This window comes from Podarcis tiliguerta (assembly GCF_965153285.1).
Source record: "Podarcis tiliguerta genome assembly, chromosome: 7".
Classification (NCBI taxonomy): Eukaryota; Metazoa; Chordata; class Lepidosauria; order Squamata; family Lacertidae; genus Podarcis; species Podarcis tiliguerta.
Genome location: NC_139540.1, coordinates 15,172,451 through 15,187,065, shown reverse-complemented (window position 1 = coordinate 15,187,065; position 14,615 = coordinate 15,172,451). Strand labels below are relative to the sequence as shown.

The 14,615-nt window shown below is 43.1% G+C and overlaps 2 protein-coding genes across 2 annotated transcripts in view; one reads left to right on the top strand and one right to left on the bottom strand.

The window, feature by feature from the left end:
- MRPL13 (mitochondrial ribosomal protein L13) overlaps positions 1–4,587 on the bottom strand; it is a 36,323-nt gene extending 31,736 nt beyond the window's left edge. Inside the window, exons 1-3 of the mRNA XM_083450773.1 lie at positions 4,453–4,587; positions 2,213–2,336; positions 765–858 (exon numbers count right to left, since the gene is read on the bottom strand). Coding sequence (XP_083306899.1) covers positions 765–858; positions 2,213–2,336; positions 4,453–4,479 — 245 coding nt within the window. The 5' untranslated portion in view covers positions 4,480–4,587. The remainder of the gene's footprint in view (positions 1–764; positions 859–2,212; positions 2,337–4,452) is intronic.
- Positions 4,588–4,622: 35 nt separating this feature from the next.
- The window catches only part of MTBP (MDM2 binding protein), a 30,761-nt gene continuing 20,768 nt past the window's right edge, over positions 4,623–14,615 (top strand). The window contains exons 1-10 of the mRNA XM_083450510.1: positions 4,623–4,742; positions 5,802–5,882; positions 6,430–6,503; positions 6,587–6,738; positions 8,302–8,360; positions 9,225–9,369; positions 9,973–10,087; positions 11,624–11,764; positions 12,367–12,461; positions 13,594–13,666. Of these exons, the coding sequence (XP_083306636.1) occupies positions 4,673–4,742; positions 5,802–5,882; positions 6,430–6,503; positions 6,587–6,738; positions 8,302–8,360; positions 9,225–9,369; positions 9,973–10,087; positions 11,624–11,764; positions 12,367–12,461; positions 13,594–13,666 (1,005 nt within the window). The 5' untranslated portion in view covers positions 4,623–4,672. The remainder of the gene's footprint in view (positions 4,743–5,801; positions 5,883–6,429; positions 6,504–6,586; positions 6,739–8,301; positions 8,361–9,224; positions 9,370–9,972; positions 10,088–11,623; positions 11,765–12,366; positions 12,462–13,593; positions 13,667–14,615) is intronic.

Below are 14,615 nucleotides of genomic sequence, written 5' to 3'. Positions count from 1 at the left end.
CCTCAGCAGGGCAGAGGCCAAACATCCCCTTGCCTGCTTCTGCACTTTGGAGCTGGAGAGGCAATTGTCTCCATCCCCTTCTGCAACTCCAAGGTTAGAAGGAAGGCTCAGACTTAGAATGGTTGCTAAAGGATGGCAGCACATTTGCTGTAGTGAGCAAAAATGTAGACCACCCTGTCACTGGGATATTTGCTTAAAAAAAAACCCACCCTTTACTATGGGAGTTGCACAAGCATTTCCAATAAATATTAGCATAAGGTAAAGGTAAAGGAACCCCTGACCATTAGGTCCAGTTGTGGCCGACTCTGGGGTTGCGGTGCTCATCTTGCTTTATTGGCCGAGGGAGCCAGCGTACAGCTTCCGGGTCATGTGGCCAGCATGACTAAACCGCTTCCGGTGAACCAGAGCAGCGCATGGAAACACCGTTTACCTTCCCGCCGGAGCGGTACCTATTTATCTACTTGCACTCCGTGCTTTCGAACTGCTAGGTTGGCAGGAGCAGGGACCGAGCAACGGGAGCTCACCCCGTTGTGGGGATTCGAACCGCCGACCTTCTGATCGGCAAGTCCTAGGCTCTGTGGTTTAACCCACAGCGCCACCCGCGTCCCTATAAATATTAGCATATCTTATGCTAAAAATACAAAGCTTCCCTTTTCCGACTTTCTACTAGTAACAACTTTCAAAGCCATTTACAGTATATCCATATTTTACCAACAGTACTGATTTGTTCCATGTTTTTAATCCTTAAGATGTTGAAAGCTTACCCAGTATGTGATGAATACACCTTCTGCTCCCATTTGTTCCCAGAAAAAGCAATGTGCCTTGTGTTTATTATGACAACATGATCTCCAAGGTCACCTAAAAAAAAGAAAGAAAAAGGTTTTCAGTTAACAGGATCATCAGCAACCAAACTACTCCAGGTGTATAGCACAATTTCCTCCAGACAAACCATAAACTGTAAACAAGGGCAAGACACTAAGTCAAACCATAGCAGTGCAGCAGTAGCAACAGGACCTGAGGAGGAGCACAGTAGTGATTACCTCCTCTTCAGGAGCCTGCAAACTTGTGTGCTCATGCTAAGCATGATTTGGCTTAGCATTATGTGCGAACTGAACCCATATCAAGGAACTATTTATGATCCTGTGCAATGTTGAGGAAACATGCATCAAAAGCATTAGTTTTCATGGCATCCATTACAGTGGTACCTCGATCTAAGAACAGTCCTGTTAAAGAATGATTCGGGCAACGCACTCACTCTGCAAAACCGGAAGTAGGTGTTCCGGCTATCGAACTTTGACCCAGAAGCCGAACGATGGAAAGGCACCAGTGGCGGGAGGCCTCATTAGGGAAAGTGCGCCTCGGTTTAAGAACGCTTTCGGCTTAAGAACGGATCTCCGGAACAAATTAAGTTCGTAAACGGAGGTACCACTGTACTGGCAAAGCTCATAAGTCATGCCCTGATTAGCTACAGAGGGCATTGTGGCATTGTGGGTTAAACCACAGAGCCTAGGACTTGCCGATCAGAAGGTCAGTGGTTCGAATCCCCATGACAGGGTGAGCTCCCGTTGCTTGGTCCCTGCTCCTGCCAACCTAGCAGTTCTAAAGCATGTCGAAGTGAAAGATAAATAGGTACCGCTCCAGCGGGAAGGGTAAACGGCGTTTCCGTGTGCTGCTCTGATTCGCCAGAATAGACTTAGTGATGCTGGCCACATGACCCGGAAGCTGTACGCCGGCTCCCTCGGCCAATAAAGCGAGATGAGCGCCACAACCCCAGAGTCAGCCACGACTGGACCTAATGGCCAGGGGTCCCTTTAACTTTAATAGTAAAGAGATGTCATGCAATGTACTTATTTTGAAAATTTACATGCAGACTGCTGACTGAGAGGACTCCAGTTCAACAACAACAAAAGGGTAATGCAGAACTCAATTCATTCCACGCCAGCTTTAAACTGGGGTTTGTCAATGTGGTGCCCATAGGATCACTAGACCCCCTCTGATGCCCTCAGAGTCCACTCTTTGCCCTCCCTCTGAAATTAGGCTTGAAAGAATTCTATTGTACCCAACAGAACAGGTGACAGTGTTTGTAGTGCCCACAATTCCTCCAGCCTGAAAATGTGTTCATTGGCCCAAAAAGATTGTTGACCCCTGCTTTAAACAATAAAAACCAATCAGTGCTGATATAGCAAACATTTGAATCCTGAGCAGAACTCACTTAGTGCATGGTACACAGGCTTATGCTTCCCCTGAAGTCTGATGGCAGTGATGGCTGCAATTTTTCCTGGAGGTTGCATCTTCGCATCTATAAGATACCAGGCTCGAGCAAATGTGGCCCATTGCTTTAAAGGAATAATGGATCGTGGTTAGCATATAGAAATATTATTATTCCTAGTAAACAAAAATATTTGTGCTCATCTCAGTGAGCCATCCCCAGCGCACATTCCTTGATCCATATGACATTAAGGACTGTGGTTTGTCTATTAGGACTGGTTGCATTAAATGAAATACAACACCAACGTGCCTAAAAACACATTTTTGATGCCCTGGGACACAGAAGATGGTCAACAATGAGAGATTCCAACATGTAGATGGAAAGCAACAGTGGCATCCATGCCATAATTTCTCCAGGTTGTTGTTTTTTTACACCTCAATCCTATGCAGTATAGGTGCGCCAACATAACTGAAAATAATAGGCTTAAGTGCACCTAACTCTGCATAGACCGCACACACCTACTTGGGACCTTTAAAGCCCTATGCAGCCTAGGTCCCATGTACCTACGGGACCGCCTCTCCTGGTATATCCCGCGGAGGACCTTAAGGTCTACAAATGACAACACTTTGGAGGTCCCAAGTTGCAAGGTTGAGATTGGTCTCAACTAGGGCCAGGGCCTTTTCAGTACTGGCCCCGACTTGGTCAAACGCTCTGTCACAAGTGACTAGGGCCCTGTGGGACTTGACATCTTTCCGCAGGGCCTGCAAGACAGAGCTGTTTCGCCTGGCCTTTGGTTTGGACTCAGTCTGACCCTTATGTTTCCCTCCCCTTACGGTTTTGAACTATGGGCTACTATTAAAATGAGGCTGCATTTTAAATTGTATTTTAACCCGTATTTTAATTTTTTTTGTTTCCTCCCCTATTATGTTTTTATTGTGATTTTACTGATGTTAGCTGCCCTGAGCCCAGCTCTGGCCAAGAACAGCAGGGTATAAATAAAAATCTATTCTTATTTATTATTATTCTAGTCAGTGGGAATCAGTTCAAAGTAAGCATGCATCAGGCTGAAACCATATTTTAAAAAGTCATTCAGAAGTTGACATTCAGAACAAATTCAGATGTAAAGAACAACATTATAATAAAAGCGAAGTTCTGTAGCACGTTAATACATATGGTATATGCCATAATTAGAGTTCCTAACATAACCCTCAATTAATGAGTTAAGCGGGAGGGGTGTCACACACCACTTGTCACATGCAAATGTGCGTAACAAGACTCAGAGGCAATTTCCAGATTTTCACTGATTCCGCAGCAGCCCGGCCAGCATAGTCAATGGTCATGGCAGTTGTAGTCCAGCAAAAAAATCTGGAAGGTCAACAGCGCCCAGCCTACTGGAAGTCTGCAAGCAGGACCCAAGTGCAATTTGTGACTCCCAGTATACTGCCTCAGACAGTGGGGGGGGCGGCACATCTTGGCTGAAATACGCAAGGACCAGGCAAGAGAAGGCAACAAGTCCCTTGTCCTTTTCTGGTCACTTTTCTGGGGAGTCTACGCAAGGAGGTGCCCCCGAAAGTCTACTCTTCCGGAAAGAGAAAGAAACCAGTAAGCATTGCATTTTTACACCCAGAAGGAAATGGGGAGACACTGTTATATGGCACCCCGACCTCAATGCTAGAGGCATAACATGGTTTTACCTAAAGAGCTTGGGCTTGCAGTTTATACAACCGTGCAATCACACGTTCCCACTAAATATATATGAGCTTATTTGGTAACGTTCATATCTGACATATCTGGTACCAAATACAAACCTTGCGTTCCACTATGGGATATATTTTGCATCACCTGTTCTGCTCTAAGCATTTATTAATTATTATTATTATTATTATTATTATTATTATTATTATTAACGTTGTGATCTCAGGAGGAAGGGTGGTACAGTATAACAATTCAGTTAATAGCAATAATAATAACCATGTGACTTTATTCTTAACTACAACATCAACACATTTCAGCTAAGGTTACAGATCCCTTTACGCCCAGCTGCCCGATTTAAAACGGAGGACACATTTGCAGCGCGCCGAGTCCCTCCAGACCTTTTGCAATACATTAAGGGCAACCCCCCCCCCTTAAAGAATGCGGATTCACTCCGGATTAAGGCGCGCAGCCAGCCCGTCCCGGACCCGGGATCCAGCAGCCCTGCGTGGTGCCTTTCCGAGGGGAAGGCCGGGGCTCCCTCTTGGTACCTGCGCGGCCTTGGTGAAGCTGGCCATGGCGGCTCCCGGAGGCTGAGGCCTCGCCGTCCAAGGGGCCTCTCTTGCCGGCCGCCAGCGGAAGGAGTGCGGCGTGCGGCGGCCGAGGCCTGTAGCTCCTCCTCGGGAAGCGGAAGCGGCGCCGGCGGCGAGGCGGGAGCGCCGCCGAGGGAGAGGCGGAGGCGGGAAGCGGGCGCCCGGCGACGGGGCCCTGATGGACCGCCACCTCCTCTTCGTGAGCTGGCGAGGCCGGCGAGGGGAGGCCGGAGCCGAAGGCCGCCCAGGTGCGCGCTTTCTTCTCGCTGGCTTATGCCAGGTTTTGTTCACGTGTGAGCGTGTGAATGTCGCGTCTTTCTTGCAGGTTTCGTTCACGTGTACGCGTGTGAACGCCGTGTGTGTAATCACAGGTTTAATTCACGTGTACGCGTGTGAATGTTGTGTGTTTATTGCAGGTTTCATTCACGTGTACAGGTGTGAATGTCGTGTGCTTAATCACAGGTTTAATTCACGTGTGCATGTGTGAATGCTGTGTATTTAATCACAGGTTTAATTCACGTGTATGCATGTGAATGCTGTGTGTTTATTGCAGGTTTCATTCACGTGTACAGGTGTGAATGTTGTGTGTTTATTGCAGGTTTAATTCACGTGTACACACATGTGGACCTCGTTTGCATATTGTCTCCCTCCCATGTTGGCATGTGAACCTCATTTGCTTATTGCAATATAATTCATGTGCATGTGTGTGAACTTTGTGTGTTTTTTGCAGGTTTAATGCACGTGTACAGTGTGAACCTATTGTTTATTGCTGGTTCAATTCAGGTGTACAGTGTGAATCTCATTTGCTTATTGCCGGTTTAATTCATGTGTATGTGTGTGAACCTTATTGGTTAATTGCAAGTTTCATTCACATGTATGTGTGTAAACTTCTTGTGTTTATTGCAGATTTAATAAATGTGTACGCATGTGAACCTCGTTTGCTTATTGTTGCTCTCCCATGCTGGCATATGAACCTCGTTTGCTTATTGCAGTATCATTCACATTTATGTGTGAACCTCGGGTGTTTATTGCTGGTTTAATTCATATGTATGCATGTGGACCTTCTTGGTTTATTGCAAATTTCATTCACGTGTATGCGTGTGAATGTCATGTTTATTGCAGATTTCATTTATGTATACGCATGTGAACCTCATTTGCTTATTGTCATCCTGGTTCATAGCTATATAGTAGAGCTATTTTGGCATGCATGCTATTGTAAATTTAAGGAATGCTTAATAAGGATGGAATGTGGATTCTTATGTTCCAGTGATGCTTCTTGTACATAAACTAAAATTCGTATTTTGCAGGTTTGACTGCTGAAAGTATTTATAACTTATTAGAAACAAACTGCAGTACCTCACTAAACACAAAAGTTGAAGATTTCCCAGGTAAGTGAAACAGCAAATATTAGCATATGCCGTATTTTCAGACATTGGGGACTCACAGGGGATGGGTAGATCCAACCTGTGTTGCTTGTGAACCTGCCAGAAGCATCTGACTTGCCACTGTTGAAAACAGAAAAATCTCTATAAATTTTAAATGTTTTCAGGTCTGTGCTTGAGATGCCAGTTACGGTAATTTATAAAGTCACAGCAGTCATTTATTGAGGGCCTCACAGATTTAGTTAACTGTATATGGCCACTAGAAAACAAGGAAAAACAGCAGCAACTCATAAACCTTTTTCATGCAAGAGCTGGGGTGATGGGGAGAAAAGAGAGGATAGTTAAGAATGCAACAAAAAGACAATTGTTTACAGTAATATTTTGCATTTTGTTACTTAGTGTATATTTTTTGACAAAGCATCTTGCAGTTCTTGACTCAGCCTTTGCAGCCCATTAAACATAAGATGGAAATGGGGTTTGGATACTAGCTACTAATACCTTTTCTTTCTTTCTTTCTTTCTTTCTTTCTTTCTTTCTTTCTTTCTTCCTTTAGCATGTTCACTTGTTGGGACTCCAGGTGTGAAGGGATGGTATTTTGCAATTCAGTCAATATGTGGGTTTTCTCAGGTGAGTTAGTACAAGTTGCATCATTATCTACAATTTTAGTATAACTTGGCTGACCCTTACGAAATTTCCTTTTGATTGGATAGTTTTGCAGTTGTGACTGGGAGGACATCAATTTTGACCTGGAGGCGGATGAAAGCAAAATCTCTATTCAAAGAAATATCGAAGCGTGCCTTGGCGATTTTCAAAGTTTTGAAGACGACGACAGTAATAGCCGGGAATCCCTATCCTTGATTGAGTAAGCTGATTCAATATTTGATAACACACCCAAATAGTACAGTTTCAGAACCAGAAAACCTAGGCTGCAAACCAGAAAACCATGGGAATCATTGACTTTAGTAGGCTTGCACATAATTCACCTGGAGAGTCTGCAGTGGAGCACAACATCCTAGGCAGGAGGCAATGCAAAGGTGAGGGGAAGTAGTTTTATTGCCACTGTACAAAAATGAAGCTGGGATACATACCAGGGAAGAACAAGGGAAAGATAGCTTGTCTTAGGATGCTGTTAGCTGAGTGAGAACTGTGAAATAGCCAGGCTGAGGTCAGAAGGCCTGTGTGTGTTTTATAACTTTATTTTCAACCAAATGAGTCCCTCAAGATAATTCTCAGGAAGCATAAGCAGTGAGACAATACAGGCACGCCAGTTTTACAACGCAATTATGATACTGAAGCAGTTATAAAGAGGGCATACCTTTTGAGAACTTGGCTAGCTTCTTCGGTTGTCAGAACACGTGAAATGCATTCGTGGACTGTGAAAACATGATTATGTTAGGCTGTTATGAGGCTGCATACAACAGCAGTTTTGAATAGGTCTTGGCCTTGTAAGCCTGGCAGTTTCTTGGAGAGGTTTTGACTAGTTGAATGTTAAAACATTATTTATTTCAGATATAAATGGTGCATGGCAGGTGATGTTAATTCTACAAGAAAACTCTAAATGCCAACACATGGGGGAGCCAGTGTGTTGATCACTGAAACATGTCAAACAGAAGTTGCTTCATCTCTTTAGCCTGAAATTCTAAACGTACATACTTATGAATAAACCCAACTGAACTCAGTTGGGTTTGTTCTGAATAAACGTACAGAGGATTGTGTTATAAGTAGCAAAACAGTGTTAGTAAATGACTTGTTAGAGGGACATTTTTAGAGTTTGACTTGGCATATGACTGCTCTAACAAGCAGTGAATATTTTTTTTTAAACATAAAATTTAAATCATGGGTAGGCAAACTAAGGCTCAGGGGCCACATCCGACCCAATTGCCTTCTAAATCTGGCCCGCAGACAGTCTGGGAATCAGTGTGTTTTTACATGAGTAGAATGTGTGCTTTTATTTAAAATGCATCTCTGGGTTATTTGTGGGGCATAGGAATTCGTCCATTTCCCCCCTTCAAAATATAGTCTGGCCCCCCACAAGGTCTGAGGGACAGTGGACCGGCCCCCTGCTGAAAAAGTTTCCTGACCCCTGATTTAAATCATCCTTGCATGGATGTTTTCATAGGATCTTTATGGGCCCCCTAACCCATGGGACTCTCAAGAGTCTCCTCCAGCACCATAATTCAAAAGCATCAATTCTTCGGCGATCAGCCTTCTTTATGGTCCAGCTCTGACTTCCATTGGTACCAGACATCATTCCATTGGTACCAGACAGCAAATAAGAAGCGAGCCTACTTGTCTGTTTCACACACTGAAAACATGTTGATACTTTGCAATTCAAATATGTGGATTGCATAACGCTTGGAATATTTTAAAGCATTTTTATTCTTGAAAGATGATAGCTTATTTATTTTCAATGTTTGTGTTTCAGTCTCTATGAAGAGTCTGCAGAGAGTATACATCTGTTAGCAGATAAGCTTCCTGCTCCTGGTAATCTTTTTTTAATAATCAAATATTTTCCCCTGAAATACCTTTTTTTTAAAATGCATTTGGGGTATAACAGATCTATTCCAATTTTTTTTTGTATGGCGATCCTTATTCAAGTAAGCATGCATGTTGTCTCTCCTGTATATAATCCTCTTGTATTTGGCAAGTAGTTTTGCATTACTGAAAAGTTTGATACTGTGACCAGCTGGTGTTGTGCTTCTGCTTATGTATTTTCATAGTCTGGGAGCAAAATGGCAACAGGTTTCCGCAGCAAAGCAGTCTGGTAGAAGAAATACAGTATGGCAAAATTTAGTTTTTTAATAAACTTAGAAGTGATCAGGAATCATAATGGAAATAAGTCAACACTTTATCTGTGGCTACTGTGATAGACTTGCAAAGGGACTTGGAAGATGATGTTGCTTTCTGCAAACAGAGCTGAACAGTATTTATTTAGCCATTTTTATATCACAGAGTTATCTGTGCCTTCCAGGGCATATTTACAGATCTGTGTTAGAGGAATGAAAGGGGGGTCATGAAGTAAGAAGCTTGATATACAGTGGAAGGAAAATTGGAACTGCAAAGATATCAGGAAGCTTAAATGCAGCTTTTTCTGGGGTTATCTGTAGAAGATGAAGAATAGCAATGAAGGTGTGATGTCTTAAGTTAGGTTGCGTCTCTTAAAGCATCTTGCTAAATTTGAGTGTTCTGCAACCAGATGTTTGAGAAATGCTGCAAACAAGCCTATAAATTTTGAAAACTGCTTGATAATAGCTTTTGGGGGATAAAACGGCTTTACCCTATCTTGTGCTTAATAGTGAGGGGTTTTGCTGTACATGTGTGTTTTATCTATTGAAATTGCTTCTACAGGAAGAACAATGGTTGATGTCATATTGCATTCTTCAGAAAGAGATGCCCCTAGATTAAAAGATTGCTTACCTGCCATTGGTGCCTTGAAACACCTGAGAGAATGGCATGGGGCAAAAATAACTATTGTAGCAAGTGAAAGAAAAATGTGAGTAGTGCCATTTAAACAAGAGAACTAATTTTAGTGTTTATGTCACTTTATGTAAAAATATTTTAATGTCTCAGTTCATAAATTGTAATATTTTGGCAGGCAGCCTTATAAAAAAAATGTAAGTTTGCACTTAAAGAGGAAACAAGAGCAGCACACCTCCAAAACGTTGACTAAAGCTTTGCATTGTATCTTTCTGGTAGATTTCTTCTCTGCCCTGATTTATGTTTAAATTGTATACGGGGTTTGAGTTTTTTCTGGCAATAATGAATCGTGTTCTCAGGTGTCAAAGTGAACTTGTTATGCCCATCAAGCTGCCTTTTGATTTCCTAGAGGGTTAGGAAGTCTTGAGCTAGACACCTGAATGCTAAGGGAGACTTGTGAGACCACTGAATTTGAATTATAAGATCAATGAGTGACTTTGGTTAAATGAAGGCATATAGATAATGACCACAACTACTAAGATGTATTACTTTTACAAAAGATAAAGCAGGACTGGACTGATACCTGGTGTTGTACCGTTGTCTTAAACACTGAGGTTGTAAAGATATAAAGACTTGAGTAAAGAACGCACAACTCACTCATGTTTTCTTTCTGCAACAGTTGGCAGAAAATCGCATGCTATCTTTCTGCAGATATTGTGGCTCCAGAGAATCTAAAAAACAGCATTGATTCCAGAGACTTGTGGAGAGGAAAGATTCAGATATGGGAGCGAAAGGTATCAGTGTGAAACCCTCCGTGGGTGCATGTTGACTCAACCTGTATCAAACTAATGAAAAATGCATGCTAAGTTCGTACACAGAAAGGCTTCAAAGCTCTTGATTGAATTTAGTGAATCACAGAAAAAAATGTGTTCCTTTAAGCATAGTGATCAAGGTGTGTGTGGCTGAAACAGCCTAGTATTCTGGTTTGGGTGGGCAGAGCTTGCAGATTTGAGATAGCAACCGAAGCATGCTAACTCTGGTTGTCCTTGATGGTGCAGATGAGCTGCAAACCCAGAAAATGTTTCTCCCACCCCCCCAGTTGTCAAATTGCTTCACTGGCAGAGCCCACGAAGCCTGGTGCCAGATAGGGCTGAGGAAGATGATAGGGCTATCCGACGATGGCATGCTTCAAGTTCCCTGCCAGAGAAACCTCATTTAAGCACCATCAGTCACTACAAGCGCAGTGTGTAGATCCCAAATCTGCATGTACAGTCGTACCTTGGAAGTCGGACAGAATCCGTTCCGGAAGTCCGTTCCACTTCCAAAACGTTTGAAAACCACATTGCGACTTCTGATTGCCTGCAGGAAGCTCCTGCAGCCAATCAGAAGTTCCAAAAGAACGTTTGCACACCGGAACAATCACTGCAGCGTTAGGGAGCCAAAACGTCCAAGTTCCAGGGCATTTGGGGTCCAAGTTACAACTGTATATCCACCTTGGATGGTGAAGATACCAACACAGACGGACAGAGAAGTGAAGGCGATAGAAAAGCATCTAAACAGTAAAGAGGCATGAGGCACACAAAGGAGGCAGGACTCCCACTTCCTGTTGTGCACATGCCTTCCTCTCTTCTTACCACAGCAGGAGATTTTGAGTTGGGGTGAGGAATAATACTTGTGCATTTAAAGAAGGATTAGGTCCAGCGCTGAGGACCTTCTGGCGGTTCCCTCACTGCAAGAAATGAGGTTACAGAGAACGAGGCAGAGGGCCTTCTTGGTAGTGGCACCCACCCTGTGGAATGCCCTCCCATCAGATGTCAAGGAAATAAACAACTATCTGACTTTTAGAAGACATCTGAAGGCAGCCCTGTTTAGGGAAGTTTTTAATGCTTGAAGTTTTATTCTGTTTTTAATGTTCTGATGGAAGCCGCCCAGAGTGGCTGGGGTAGGGTAGGGTAGCCAGATGGGTAGGGTAGAAATAATATACTATTATTAATTATTATTATTGTTGTTGTTGTTGTTGTTGTTGTTGTTTTATTATTTATTATTATTCAGCATTCAGATCTGGACTCTCTGCTATCCACTTCCTTCCCCAGAAAGAAGGGCAGGGGATATAGGTGGGACCAGCTTATCTGAGCACACAAGCAAGGAAAAAGCTTTTGAAAGTGTTTCTTTAAAAAATAAAAAAAATCCAGTAATGCATTGTTTTTAATTCCATTCGTTGTGTTTGCTTTTTTCACCTTAAGTGTTTTTGACTAATTTAAAAAGAAATAAATGCAACTCCTGCTATAGATTTTTCTGCACTTACTTTTTTCTATTTCTGTTTTCTTCAGTTTGGATCTGAAATTACTTTTCCAGACTTCTGTATAAAAGGCACTGCGTCAGGAAGCCAGCTCGGCACCTCGGCTTTAAATTCTTACTTTACTGCCGATGAAACTGGACGTAGGCAGAATACTAATGCTTGTTTGTCGGAGGTAAAGCCTTTTCTTTTACGTGTCTTTGAAACGGCACTTCTCCTCTTTAGGAATCAATAGTGGCTAAATCTAGGCGATAGGCATGCGGTAAAATTGAAGATTTGTTTTAAGGAGACTGGAAAACATTCACAGGCAAAAATGAAAGAGAATATTTGAAAATCTGGCTGCAGGTTCTCTCTGTGCTGAAAAGGGGGGGAAAGGATCACACTTCCCTAATCACATGAAAACAACAAAAGCAGAAGGGAAGACAAAAGGTAGGGAATATAAATGCAAGTAAATGTAGCAACATGTGTTTAAAGCGTGGCTGATGTTGGGGATAAAAAAAAAATGAGGATTATTTTTGGTCAAGAAATTCAGTTGAGCCTAGGTTGTGTTCATCGTGGTTGATTTTCCTTTCCATTACCTTGTGACTTGGCCGTTTCAGAGGGTATTTTAACTATGGGGGCTTTTCGACTGTGCAAGAGAAAAGGAAGTACAGAAACCTCTTATGTGTTGTTTTTTTAAAAAATATTCTTGCCATAAACATATAGAATCATCTCATTTAGAGGTATTGGTGGTATATATGTTTGCCTAATAACCCTTTCATCTTAATTTCTTCTTAGGTTTTCCATTATTATTGCCCTGCATTGAAATTCGTACAGATAGTGATGCTGTCACATCTGCCTTCATCTTTAGTGTCGGGTCTTCAGTTTGAGCTGTATCCTTTTGTTACCAGACTCATTTCCCTCGATTTAGATGCTTTGAGTGCTTGTAGAGCAGGCACGTCCAAAGTCTGTTTTGGGGGCCTAATCCGGCCCGCCGATTGGTTTAATTCGGCCCCTGTGGCAGTTTATTTCCTTGAATCATAGAATCATAGAGTTGGAAGAGACCACAAGGGCCATCGAGTCCAACCCCCTGCCAAGCAGGAAACACCATCAGAGCACTCCTGACATATGGTTGTCAAGCCTCTGCTTAAAGACCTCCAAAGAAGGAGACTCCACCACACTCCTTGGCAGCAAATTCCACTGTCGAACGGCTCTTACTGTCAGGAAGTTCTTCCTAATGTTTAGGTGGAATCTTCTTTCTTGTAGTTTGGATCCATTGCTCCATGTCCGCTTCTCTTGGTTAAAATCCTAAAAAAAAACTTCAACAACTTCAATCCTAAAAAAAGGTTAACAACTCTAGTTGGCCCCCATGGCCCTTTACTTGCTCAGATCTGGCCCTCTTTGAAAAACGTTTGGGCACCACTGATGTAGAGCACGAGACCCTTGTATCTCAGGGTGGTGGGTTTGAGCCTCACGTTGGGCATTGCAGGGAGTTGGAGTAGATGACTCTCATTGGTCCCTTCCAACTCTGTGATTCTGTGAAGAAATGTGTCAGGGAACTGCCATCAGCTCAGAGGCGAGAAGTGGAAGGGCAGTTGTGTGTTACAGGGAGCCTCCGAAGACCTTGTGAAGCAGTTCTTCCTCTGGCGAGGAGGGAAGCCCCACCTCCACTGGGGAGGGGGTGCTGGAATCAGAAGATGCTGGGGAGAGCCTCAACACCGAGCCTGAGCAAACCGGAGGGGAGGCAAGCCCCCTTTGCCAGTGCCCATTCTGCGCAGTAGTCTTCGGCGCAGAGAGGGGAGGAGAAGGCTGGGGGTCACACGGCTGTTATGCTGGGGAGGGTATAAGGACCACCCACTCCCAGATTCTGCTAGCGACTGAGCAGACATGGACTTGCGACGCTCTGCACTGTAAATAGTTTGTACAGATAATAAAGCCTGAAAAAGACAGGTTGGAGTCTTGCCTGTTTGCTCTCGGGCAACCACACCAGCACCTGACAGAATGGTTCTTTAACTCTTTGTGTAGGAGCTTGGCAAGAACTGATGTGGAGGAGAAATCTCTGCTATTTTGGAATCAGATTTCTTCTCTGCGTGGAAAGGTATCTTGTCTCTTGCAGTGCTTTTTTCTGGGGGGACGCATACTCCTAAACATTTTGTGCATCTATGTTTGGCCTCATTGAGGGGCAGTATTTCAATATGAGTAGGAAAATAAGAGTACCCCTAAACATTTTTTTAAATAAAAAAAGTACTGGTCTCTTTGGAAAATCAAGTATAATGTTAAGTTTTATATGTAATAATAATTTTATATTATTTATTTATATATTTATGTACATTGGTCTCTGGTGTGTCACCTTATTTCTCGGGTTAAATATGAGTAATGAGCACATTAGCTTAAATACAAATAAGCATAGTTTCGATTTGGGGTAGAGAGTTTCTTGGAAAGATAGCATGTTCTTTGCTTTGTAGCACAGTAGTACCTGAGGACTATTCACAAACCTTCTAAGTATAAATTATATATTTAATGCAGTGTTTCTCAACCTTTGGTCTTCAGCTGGACTACAGAACCCATGATCCCTAGCTAGCAGTACAGGTAGACAGAGATAATGGGAGTTGTAGTCCAACAACAGCTTTGCCACTCAAGGTTGAGACAGCATTGATTTAATGAATGTAACTCTAAACTATTGCCAGCAAAGCTCACAAACCATGGTTTGATCTTGGCATGGTTAAACGAACCGTATTTTAACCATGGTTTCCATGAATTCGGTTAGAACGGGTTGCTGAAGTGAAAGTGAAAGCTTCCCCACTTCTCACAGCTATAGCAGAGGCGAGAGAGAGAGTGCATGAGCCCATGGCTCCTTTAGGATCGCTCAAATAATACTCAACAGTAAGGTAAAGGTAAAGGGACCCCTCAACATTAGGTCCACTTTGACGTGCTTTCGAACTGCTAGGTTGGCAGGAGCAGAGACCGAGCAACGGGAGCTCACCCCGTCACGGGGATTCGAACCGCCGACCTTCTGATCGGCAAGTCCTAGGCTCTGTGGTTTAACC